This window comes from Babylonia areolata, chromosome 1 (genome assembly GCF_041734735.1).
Source record: "Babylonia areolata isolate BAREFJ2019XMU chromosome 1, ASM4173473v1, whole genome shotgun sequence".
In the NCBI taxonomy this organism is placed as follows: domain Eukaryota; kingdom Metazoa; phylum Mollusca; class Gastropoda; order Neogastropoda; family Buccinidae; genus Babylonia; species Babylonia areolata.
Genome location: NC_134876.1, coordinates 49,165,221 through 49,177,720, shown reverse-complemented (window position 1 = coordinate 49,177,720; position 12,500 = coordinate 49,165,221). Strand labels below are relative to the sequence as shown.

Genomic DNA, 12,500 nt, shown 5'->3' with positions numbered 1-12,500 from the left:
AACACACACGCAGACAGAAAAAGAAAGAAAAAAAGGGAAAAAAAAAAAAAGAGGGGCACTGCACTGTGTAAACTCGTTCTCACTGGCTGGAACAGCAGCCCGATTTTCACACTGAAATACCTGTAGTGACAAAAACGTAATACAACACAATACAACACAATGCAATACATACAATACAGTACAATGGCCACGGACTCTGAGGCTACGTTTAGATTGAGGGAAACAATGACTGTGTCGTCACCTATATTTTTGTTTTCTTTATTTTTTTTTCCCGCCTGCAAGTGTATTTGCTTTACTATGAGGATAAATTTGTTTTCAACATGCTTTTGGTAGGGACACACCCCTTTTTTTAGTTTCCGTTGGGTTCTTTAACGCGCGTTAAGAGCATCATGCCTGCTGCAAAATGGGGGCAGCGGTTGATTGTCAGTTTAACGACTTCTCTTTTACGAAGGCCTTTAAGTAATTTCCTGTAATTGTATTTAGATTTTCTTTTTCTTTTTTTCTCAAATTTCACCCACATTTCACCCTCATTTGCCCAGTTTTCCCCCAACCCTCCATTCATTCACATCTCCCACTCCTTCTAACCGATAATACTCAAATGTATTCATAAATACTTTAACAAAATGTCTTCAATCACCGATATGTGTGAAGGGACATTAAACAAAATTCCTCCACATCCGCCCTACTTGTTGGACGATCAAACCAATGGCCGTATGTTTTAGTTACAGCAAAGCGAGGACTACGTGTTACACTACAGACTTATCTTCTTCCCGCTCTGCAGGCGAACACAACGTCTCGGTCCCCTGTTATTTTGTTCAAGCAAAACATCTTCAAAGCGCAGAGAGTTATCTTTCCATTGCTTCAAAGGGACATTATCCATCGCCTCTTTCTTACCCTCTTCACACATGTACCAACCCTACAGTTTTTTTTTTTTTTTTTTTTTTCCTCAATCTAATAAAATGATTATACTATTTGACGGGAAGGAATTATCTAATCATTCCTTCAAAGGCATGCTTATCCTTCCTACCCTCCCCACCCCCCCTCCACACACACCCATCTTCTTTACACCGCTCTCCCCTTTCACTACCTTCCAGTTCCCTTCTACTACCACTGTATTTCTACTTCTCTCTTCTCTCCACGAAGTGGTTAGACTCAGCAGAAACCTTGCACAGATCCCAACGCAATAAATCAATCAACTAATAAACATTCATTAATGTATCAAAAAAAAAAAAAAAAAAAAAAAAAATCTGCTGAAAACTCCAAGGTGAGCGATGTGAATTTCATTCACACAGCGACGAAAAGCAACACAAACACAATGCAGTTCAATTTCTCTCATCATCGCAATAAAGCGTCGAGGAAGGAGACTAGAAACACAACAAATCATGATGAATTGCCTTGGACAATGCTGCTTGCATTGCAGTTCTTTTAGGATGAAAAAAAGATACAAATATATCAGACTATAGAAGATATCCTATATAATTATATAATATGAGAGAGAGACAGAGAGACAGCGAGACAGAGAAAGAGATTGGTAGAGAGGACACTATATCTACCCCCTAGGCGAAAGGAAGGTGATGTTTATCTCTCTCTCTCTCTCTCTCTCTCTCTCTCTCACGTTACACACAAGGAGAGAGAGAGACAGAAAGGGAAAAACAGAGAGAAACACACACACACACACACACACACACACACACACACACACACACACACACACACACAGAGTGAGACAGACAGAGAGGCTGAATGGAAGATAAAGACAGCCCGCGAGACAGACGACATGAACTGACAGACAGACAGAGGGACAGGCAGAGAAAGAGGGATGGCAGTAATGCGAGAAAATGAAAGAGAGACAGACAGACAGACAGAAAAAAAGAGAGAGAAACAGACTGACAGACAGATACCAGACAAACAAAAATCAGACAGATAGATAACTAAGAGCCTGAAGGTCAGTGGCGCAAATATCACCTGCACTGACACCAGTTCTATCGCTGTAGCGATCTCCCCTCACACGTTACTCATGGCGGTGACTAACATGATGACATCAGCGAAGCGATTCCAAAAGAAAATGAGAATAACATGAAGCAACAAATTTGAAAAAAAACAAAAAACAAAAAAAAACAACAACAAAAAAACAAACAAAAAAACAAAACAAAAACAAAACCAAACACCAAAAAATATGCTTTTGGGGGGGAACTATTTGTAAAGAATAAAACAAACCAGAAAAAAAGAAAGAAAGAAAGAAAGAAAGAAGTAAAAACAGAGATGAGAGAGAGAGAGAGAGAGAGAGAGAGAGAGAATTAAATCAATTAAAATAGAGAAGCTAGAACCGAAGACGTTACGAAAAGGTACGAAGAAAAATGGAATGGAAAGAAAGAAAGAAAGAAAGAAAGAAAGAAAGGAAGAAAGAAAGAAAGGAAGGAAGGAGAGAAGTACAAATAATGAAAGAAAAGAAATGAAAAAAAAACCCTCTACAAACAACAACAACAACAACAACAAACACGTTACTACTTCTTCACAGTTTACATCCCAGCCTCTTTCAAACAAGGGACACTACCACCAATATGGCGGCCGACTGCATTAATTTCTAACAAGGTCGTAAGGTGACAATTAACTCTCTCCATACGAACAGCGAAAGAGACGACGTTAACAGCGTTTCACCCCAATTACCACCATCAAAATATTGCAAGTGGAAGGCTCTTATACTCAAGAGGTGAATGTTGACAAATAGTACCACAATTCTGACGACGGAAGCTAAAGGTTGGGTCATTGAGACACCCACTGGACATCCGAGGAGTCTGTGTAGAGGAGAAGAGAGGACTGGCCGTACTGAGTGAGTTAAACTTCTGTCTCGCCAGGCAGTTTACCAGATTAGTCACCTTCGCAGATGCGCCCAACGTCGTGCGATGCATGAGGCAGCCAAAGTGATAAGAAACTCTAGGGAAAGCTGGACGGTACAAGGTCTTCAAAGAAGAAGCCCCCCCACCCCCCACCCCCTACCCCCCAGTCGAGTGTTTCGGCCAAAGTGCTCCACCACAGTGTTCAGTCAACAGCCTCATTCAGTACGTCGCTCTCATCGGTTGTTCAAAATCTAGAGGTTCCTGTCGATCGTCTGTTTCCACAGTTCATCTTTAATAATAATAATAATGATAATGATAATGTACATTTATATGGCTCCCTTTCTCTCTAAGAGCTCGGGCTACTTTACATGTAGAAAAACAAACAAACAACAACAACAAACAATATTACAAATTACATAAAACATTCATGACCACTCTTTCTCAACCCCCTCCTCCCTCACACACACTCTTCCTCTCCCACTCTTCATGCATCCAAAGTGAGCTGACATGGGTGCTGTTGGAAAAGAAGGAAGCAGAGAGTGCTCATAGATAGTTTCTAGTGATGAACGAAATGCAGAGATAGAATTAGATGCAAGGATATGATGAGGAAGGTTGATCCAGATATTGTTTTATGAGGAGCAGCAAAGAAGAAAGAACGTTCACCATAGGAACGTTCTTGTATTATTGCCTCTGTCTGTCCCTGGTGGTTCCACTGAAGAAGAACTCGGTTGGCAAGTCTGTCACCGGCGGGGGAAGTCGTGCAATACTTACGCCCCAGCCTTTTCAAACGATGCTTACTGATGCTTACTTTTCCTCATGTAAAGTACCCTGAGCTCTTAGAGAGAAAGGGAGCCATATAAATGTACATTATCATTATCATCATCACTGATGAAGGACAATGATGCCTGTTGTATGAATCGTGTTCTGAGTTCCTCGTTTGTAATGAAGCCGCTCTATCTGATGATGTTCATGCTTGGATTTTGTCAGCGTCTGTTGTCGGAAGCAGCGAGATTAATTCATTCTTTTCTTGACTGGTTCATGTGCTTAGTTTCACAGTCGCACCAGAAGGTGGAGAGTACAATGCTGTTACAGAAGCGCACCTTTCTATTTCTATTTTATTTATTTATTTTTTTTTTTTTTTTGTGAGAGTTTCTTACTTTTCCACATCTTTGCCAAGCCGATTGGATGCGGCTGCTGAAGATATTCCCACTGTGCAATCTATTTTTTTTTTTTTTATCCGTGTCTCCGTTGTACCTCAGAAGAAAAAAAAAAGGCAAGAAAGCAAAAACAGAACAGACCGCGGTTCGGCGCCAGCTGATCCTAGCGAGGGTGATTAAAAATGGGAAAGAAAAAATATCATAAATCACGGTATCTATTGTTTTTTTTGTTTTTTTTTTACTTCGTGCTGGAGGTCTAGCGAGAGTATATCTCTTTTTTTTTCCTTATTAAAAAAAAAGGAAAAAATCCAACTGACATTTAAAGATTTCCCAATGGGATTGTGTTTCTTTTATTTTGCTCATTCCCTCCTTCCATGTTTTCTCTCTTTCTTCCTCCCCCAAAACTTTCCATGAGGAGTTCCTATTTTCCAATCATGCGTTTCATTTAAAAAAAAAAAGAAAAAAAAAGTAATCGTCATCGATTGACACTGTGTCAAGAGCGTGGTTTTAATTTGATAACACAACGCATCTTATGAAACTGAACGAAACGGCATCTGATCATCCTCATTCCCAACACACACACACACACACACACACGCGCGCGCGCGCGCGCGCACACACACACACACACACACACACACACACACACTGGTGTGACTTAGCGACACGGAAGAATCCTATCGAACGAAACGCATCGACAGAAACATGGAGTCAGAGAAGGTGCGTGACATATCGGTCAACTGCTTAATGCGCACGTTAGAAATAGATATAAACTGACAGAGAGAGAGAGAGAGAGAGAGAGAGAGAGACAGAGACAGAGAGAGAGAGGGAGGAAGGGGGGGGGGAGAGACAGACAGACGGACATACAAACAGAGAGAGACAGAGACAAAGGGACAGAGAGAAACAGAGGGACAGAGTCAGACAGACAGACAGACAGAGACAGACAGACAGACTATTTCTTTCTATCGCGCTCTCTCTCTCCACGGTGCAGAAACAACGAAGCACCCCCCTCCCCTCTCCCCCCCCCCCTTCCTGCTTCCGCCCGAACATACCAATATATCCAGAATAACAAGAATGTAGAACCTCCGACGGGCGCCATAGCCGAATGGTTAAAGCGTTGGACTTTCGATCTGAGGGTCCCGGGTTCCAATCACGGTGACGGCGCCTGGTGGGTAAAGGGTGGAGATTTTTACGATCTCCCAGGTCAACATATGTGCAGACCTGCCGGTGCCTGAACCCCCTTCGTGTGTATACGCAAGCATAAGATCAAATACGCACGTTAAAGATCCTGTAATCCATGTCAGCGTTCGGTGGGTTATGGAAACAAGAACATACCCAGCATGCACACCCCCGAAAGCGGAGTATGGCTGCCTACATGGCGGGATAAAAACGGGCATACACGTAAAAAGCCCACTCGCGTATATACGAGTGAACGTGGGAGTTGAAGCCCACGAACGCAGAAGAAGAAGAAGAAGAAGAAGAAGAAGAACCTCCGATCAAAAGAAAAGTGATCTCAGACTGCTCGATCTATAGTACGTACGTACATGTAATGGTTGATCCCTTTCTGTTACACCCCATCTTTTTCCAGAGGGGGAGAACAGCACACAAAAAACACGCTGCGCCTGTGCGTTAATGATTATGTCTTATTTTTCAATATTTATTGGTTACCCTTTTTTTTTTATATTCTTATTCAGTTTGTCTTCATAGCTCGTATTTTTATCTTACTCGAATACTGTTTTTACTAGTTCGTTATCGTGTATAATGCTTGTTTGAAAACTGTATACAAAAAAAGTTTAAAAGATGTTTCTTTTTTTTATCAATGTTAAAAAACACGTTTTTAACACATTCTGAATCGTTTTATTTCCCTGAAAATAGCCTTATTACATATTTTTGTCGTGTTGCTTTCATAAATCGTGCGTGGTTATCCATCAAACTCGCTAAAGCGCTTATGAAGTCAATTGTTGACAAAATGCCTTTATTTTTATTTTATTTTTTAGTTATTTATTTATTTTTTTTTTTTTTAGCGAACAGATGAATGGGAAGCAATAGCCGAATGGTTAAAGCGTTGGACTTTCAATCTGAGGGTCCGGGGTTCGAATCTCGGTGACGGCGCCTGGTGGGTAAAGGGTGGAGATTTTTACGATCTCCCAGGTCAACATATGTTGAGACCTGCCAGTGCCTGAACCCCCCCTCCGTGTGTATACGCACGCAGAAGATCAAATACGCACGTTAAAGATCCTGTAATCCATGTCAGCGTTCGGTGGGTTATGGAAACAAGAACATACCCAGCATGCACACCCCCGGAAACGGAGTACGGCTGCCTACATGGTGGGTTAAATAAACAAAACACGGTCATACGCGTAAAATGGTAAATGTTACATGTTTGTCTGAGTGTGTATATGTGCGTGCCTGAAATATGATTGAGTGACACAGGAAACGAATGATGAGCGCCTAATGACAGCAGTCCATCGGCTCTACCCAGGTAGGCAGCCTTTGTGTAAATGACCCCCGTGTTTTGTAAAGCGCTTAGAGCTTGGTCTCCGAACGAGGACAGGCGCTATATAAGTATCCACATCAATCAATCAATCAAAAAACAGTCCTCACTGATCAATCTGACAGGAAGCAGCGTGGATTGACAGACACGGGGGACACTGTTGTGGTATAGAAAGAAAGAATGTGATCCCGGGAAAAGAAACGGTACATAATGTCACCCCAGAACAAAATGTCCCCCTAGTACAGAATATCAACATGACACAGAAAGTCACCCTGGTACAGAATGTCACCCCAGTATAGAATGTCACCTCAGTACAGAATGAGGTTGGGGAGGTGGGGGTGGGGGTGGGGGTGGGGGCGAGGGCTGGGTGGGGGGTGAGGGGGGAGAGGGGTCACTAAAGACTAGCCCAGGAAAAAAAAAAACAACAACAACTATTCCTTTTGATAATAGCTTAATTAATTAAATCCACAGAAAGGGGACACACTCCAACAAGGGTGGGTGGTGGGAGGAAGGTCAATCTTGACCCCGTGGTGGGGGAATGGGGGTGGAAGGGGGGGGAGCAGGGAGGGTTTTTAAAAAAAAAAATATTATTTTTTTTTTTAGGGTGTTACACCGCAGTGACATTTTGTCCTGCTGTGGATACTATCAGTTAGTGCTGCAGTACTGTACAGGACAGAGTCAAAGTGTCCCCGTCCGACTTACCAGTCGAGGCTGACGGACCGGTGCCTGCTGCTCTCTTTGCTCTTATCTCTCTGACTCAGCTTCCGGGCAAACTTGCACAGGCTGCCAGCACTCTCCAATCTGAATCAAACACAAACAACAACAGAGTTTTATAGAAAATAGATAGATAGATAGATAAATAAATAAATGCATAAATCAATAAATAAAAATGAAAAAAAAACCCAACCCGTTTGACATTACACTACTGCTTATCTACTACTGTAGGTGGAGTGATGGCCTAGAGGTAACGCGTCCGCCTAGGAAGCGAGAGAATCTGATCGCGCCGGTTCGAATCACGGCTCAGCCGCCGATATTTTCTCTTCCTCCACTAGACCTTGATGAGTGGCCGGTAGTCTGAACGCTAGTCATTCGGATGAGACGATAAACCGAGGTCCCGTGTGCAGCATGCACTTAACGCACGTAAAAGAACCCACGGCAACCAAAGGGTTGTCCCTGGCAAAATTCTGTAGAAAAAAATCACTTCGATAGGAAAAAGAAATAAAACTGCAAGCAGGAAAAAATACAAAAAAAAGGGGGTGACGCTGTAGTGTAGCGACGCACTCTCCCTGGGGAGAGCAGCCCGAATTTCACACACAGAAATCTGTTGTGATAATAAGAAATACAAATACAAAATGTCCAGCTGACCGCACTGGGTCATATCAGGACTGATTTAAACACACACACACACACACACACACACACACACACACACACACACACACACACACACACACACAAAGCAACAACAAAAAAGCAAAAACACAACAACAAGGACAACAACAACAGTCTGCCCTCAGAGACAAACATTTAACAGAACAAAACGTAACGACGGGGACGCCCCCCATCCCCCAACCCTCCTCCTACCCCTCTCCAGAATAAAGCAGAAAATAATATTAAGCGTGATGATAATGATAATGATACAACTTCTGCTACTACTACTAGTACTGCTACTACTGCTACTAAATACGATAAACAAATAAACAAATAAACAAGAAGAGAAAGAAAACGGAACATATACACCCAGATCATATGACATATCGCATCGGCTGGGATAAATTAATCTTCCAGGTTCCACGTCTTTTCCTTTCTGGCTCTCAGAGAGAGAGAGAGAGAGAGAGAGAGAGAGAGAGAGAGAGAGAGAGAGGGAGGGGAGAAAGAAACACACAGAGACAGATACAGAAAGACAGAGATAGACAGAGACAGAGACAGACATAGAGACACAGTGACAGAGACAGAGAGAAAGACACATTGACAGAGACAGAAAGACAGAGACAGTGAACGGGTAGGGAGAGACAGAGACACAGAGAGGTAGAGAGGCAGAGAGAGAGAGAGAGAGAGAGAGAGAGAGAGAGAGAGAGAGAGAGAGAGAGATGCGGGTTGAGGGACAACAGGACAAACAGAAAGAGCCACAATGATCATGAAGAGACAATAAAAAAAAATGTGAAAACAACACATTATTACATCATCCTGCTAGCTGTCGACATTTGCAACATGAGACAGGGTGGGTATGTGGCTCGCACAGAAAGGGAAATTTGCAGAAAAAACGATTACGAAAAACACCAAAAAAAAAAAAAACCCACAAAAAACAAAAACAACACACACACACACACACACACACACACACACACAGAGAGAGTAAAACCAACAGCAGACAGACAGAAACTGAGAGACAGAGAATACAAAAGCGAAGGTAGAGAAACAGCCGGAGCTAGCCAACACCATACACTTAATCCCATTGACTACTGCTAGCGATGTATATAGTGGTCAGTGAAATGCTGTCCCTTCACTGAGATCAGACTGATCATCCAGCTTTCAAGTCAAGGGGACAGTCAGCAGTCTTTGCTTGGACTTCTATCTCTTGGGACTGCATTACTTTTGTCCGGCATCACAATCAGCTACACCACTTAAAAGTAAAAAAGTAACACACACACACACACACACACACACACACACACACACACACACACACACACACACACACAGTGGAACAGACAGCAGACAGACAGACACTGAGAGACTGAGAATACAAAAGCGAAGGTTGCAAAACAGCAGCAGCAACAACAACAACAACAACAACAACAGCAACAGCAACAACAAAAGAAAAAGAAAAGAAAAGAAAGAAAAAAAACAACAACAATCAAACAAACAAAAAGAAAACAACACAGGATCAAGGAGGATGCCAACAACACAGGCACTTAATCCCTTGACTGCTGCCATTTCATTAACGTTCAACAGTCAAAGGGCTAGGAGGGGGCGGGGGTTGGGGGGGTGGGGAGGTAAAGAGAGACCAAAAAATGACCATTCCCGAAACACTTTACGAACCTATTGAGAAGTAACTTGCTGTCACTGTTTGACCCGGAAAGATACGTGATCTTTCGTGATCGTCGCATCATGCCTCCTCCGCCACCGCCGTTCATTTGTTCAATACTCTTGTCTTCGTCTTCCCTTTTTTTTCTCCCCACCGCTTACAGCCTCAAAACCACAACTACTACTCAATCAGCATCACTACAGTGAACTACTGTCCACCGCTACGATCGAAGCCATTCGTGAGTTCAAAGCGTGCGCTGCCCGAACACAATAATAATGTTCACTTTCAGAGGTGGAAAAAAACCAAACGAAAAAACAAAACAAAACACAATCACGGCGTCAGTTCAAACACAGTTTCAGTTTCGAGAAGGCGTCCAAGCGTGCGGACTGATCCATATACACTGCAATTACAACATTGCCCAACGGCAAAAATCATCAGTCATAACTTCATCCTTCTGTCCGTCGCGCCGCTATACGTTTTACTGACTAGGTCAGCGTTTCGCGTTTGATCTGCTATCGGTAATGAACTGCTGACTTTCCCTTTTTCGCTGATTGGTTTGTGCGTCAGATATGATATAATGCCATGGTCCAGATGAAAGCAGCAGCGGACGTGAAAAACATGTCACAATAATTATAGAGGATGCTAATGGGAAATCTAATTTCAATTAAAAAAAAAAAAAGAAAAAAAAAAGAAAAAAAAAAAAAGAAGACGAAACAATATTTTGTTGTATTACAATAATATTAGCAACAAAAAAAAAGAAAAAGAAAAAAGAAAAAAAGACTCAGCTCGGATTTAAAGTTGATAACAAATGCAAATTGCTTGGGTACACACACACACACACACACACACACACACACACTGACACACACACGCTGAAAGAAAAATTCAAAAAGAGAACTTATTTCAAACCAAAATTCCCCCTTTTAAGAATAGACTCTGTTTCAGTTCAAGTACCATTTTTAGTTGTATAAACTGCAATATTTAGTTCACAAGCATGGCTGAACAGATGTTGTAAAATTCGACGACAGCTATGCAAAACCTGATTCGCAATTTTCAAGTTATTGTTGTTGTGAGTCACACAGGATTACCAAAGTGTCCTTCATTTGTAAAAGGAACTTAGGGGAAAAGCTGTCAAAAAATAAAGAAAAGCAAGTTTCAAAACGTCTTAGCTAGTGTGTCCTCTTCTTCATATTTCTTCGTTCTTTCTCTGTTTCTGGACCTTGCGATTGGAATGAACTTCCTCTTTCGAAAGTCAAGTCAAGTCTCCGTCCACACTCAGCTCTTTCAAATCTGGCCTTAAAACCCACCTCTTCCCAAAATAGCTTCCCTTGCCTGCCTCTTCCTTGTCTTTAGTTTCTCCAGTTTTAGAGTTATGCATGCGTGTGAATGACTGGTGCGAAAGCGCTTTGATTTGTCTCTGCACAAGATCCAGCGCTATATAAATACAATTATTATTATTATTATTATTATTATTATTATTATTATTATTATTATTATTATTATATTTTGTCAATATTTTCGCCCCGTTTCACCCTTTCGTATCCTCCACTCTTCCTTTTCTCTCGTTCTTTCTTTCTTCTCTTTCGCGTATTCTTTTTATGTACTAGAATTACGACTACAACAATCCCAAGTGGAGTGATGGCCTAGAGGTAACGCCTCCGCCTAGGAAGCGAGAGAATCTGAGCGCGCTGGTTCGAATCACGGCTCAGCCGCCGATATTTTTTCCTCCTCCACTAGACCTTGAGTGGTGGTCTGGACGCTAGTCATTCGGATGAGACGATAAACCGAGGTCCCGTATGCAGCATGCACTTAGCTCACGTAAAAGAACCCACGGCAACAAAAGGGTTGTCCCTGGCAAAATTCTGTAAAAAAAAAATCCACTTCGATGGGAAAGACAAATAAAACTGCACGCAGGAAAAAATTAAAAAAAAAAAAAGGTGGGGCTGTAGTGTAGCGACGCGCTCTCCCTGGGGAGAGCAGCCCGAATTTCACACACAGAAATCTGTTGTGATAAAAAGAAATACAAATACAAATACGAAGGAAGATCATCAAAATCCAGAAATCTACCACAGAAGACCTACACACATACTAGTAGCACAACCGAGTTGGAGAACATAAATAAAATAAATAAATAAATAAATAAATAAATAAAAAGAATAAAAGACCTGCTTATATATACCGGCACAACCGAGCTGATGGAGAAAAGAAATCACACACACACACACAAACACGCACACAAAAAAACCCAACCTTTCAACCAGAAAACCAACCAAACCAAAACACACACACACACACACACACACACACACATGTACAAATCCCATGATAAAAAAACACCAACAACCTCTGCACCCCAACAACTAACAAACTCAGACTGGAGGACCACAAGCCCTGATCAGTAGTAGGTGGCCCTGTGCGGTCGGCTAGGCGTAAAGCCGCAAAGAAAACGAAAAACTAGACCGGCAGCGAACAGGGCTGACAGTCGACTGAAGGAAACAACAACGAAAAAAATGAATCCAGCGTGGATCAGGAGAGCAGTGGTGGTGTGTGTGTGTGTGTGGATGGTAGGAGGGGGGTAAAGGGGGGGGGGGGGCTGTGTGTGTGAGGGTGGTGGTGGTGGTTAGGATTCTCAATGAACTTAACTGTCCAACCTCCCCCCCCCCCTTCCCCTGTGTCTTCTGGGCGTGTGTGTGTGTGTGTGTGTGTGTGTGCGCCGTCGAGCCAGCAGCAGACATGTTGCTAGCAGCTGCTGTAGCAGCACTCTCTCATTCTATCTCTCTCTCTCTCCTGCTCGCCTCGAATGGATACTGTGGCCCACTGCCCCCAGTCAGTCACAGTCCGTGGGGTGAACGCGCCCTCCTCGTTCCTTGTTCTGTTCGTGTTGCCCGTGCTAATCTATGGCGTTCTTCTTCTTCTCCTTCCTCTTCTTCTTCGTTCGTGGGCTGCAACTCCCATGTTCACTTGATGTACACGAGTGAGCTTTT

At 42.6% G+C, this 12,500-nt stretch overlaps 1 protein-coding gene across 1 annotated transcript in view; it reads right to left on the bottom strand.

Annotated features, from left to right (window-relative positions):
* The window catches only part of LOC143283654 (ankyrin repeat and fibronectin type-III domain-containing protein 1-like), a 231,534-nt gene that overhangs the window by 74,711 nt on the left and 144,323 nt on the right, over positions 1 to 12,500 (bottom strand). The window contains 1 exon segment of the mRNA XM_076589871.1: positions 7,191 to 7,289. Within this exon segment, the coding sequence (XP_076445986.1) occupies positions 7,191 to 7,289 (99 nt within the window).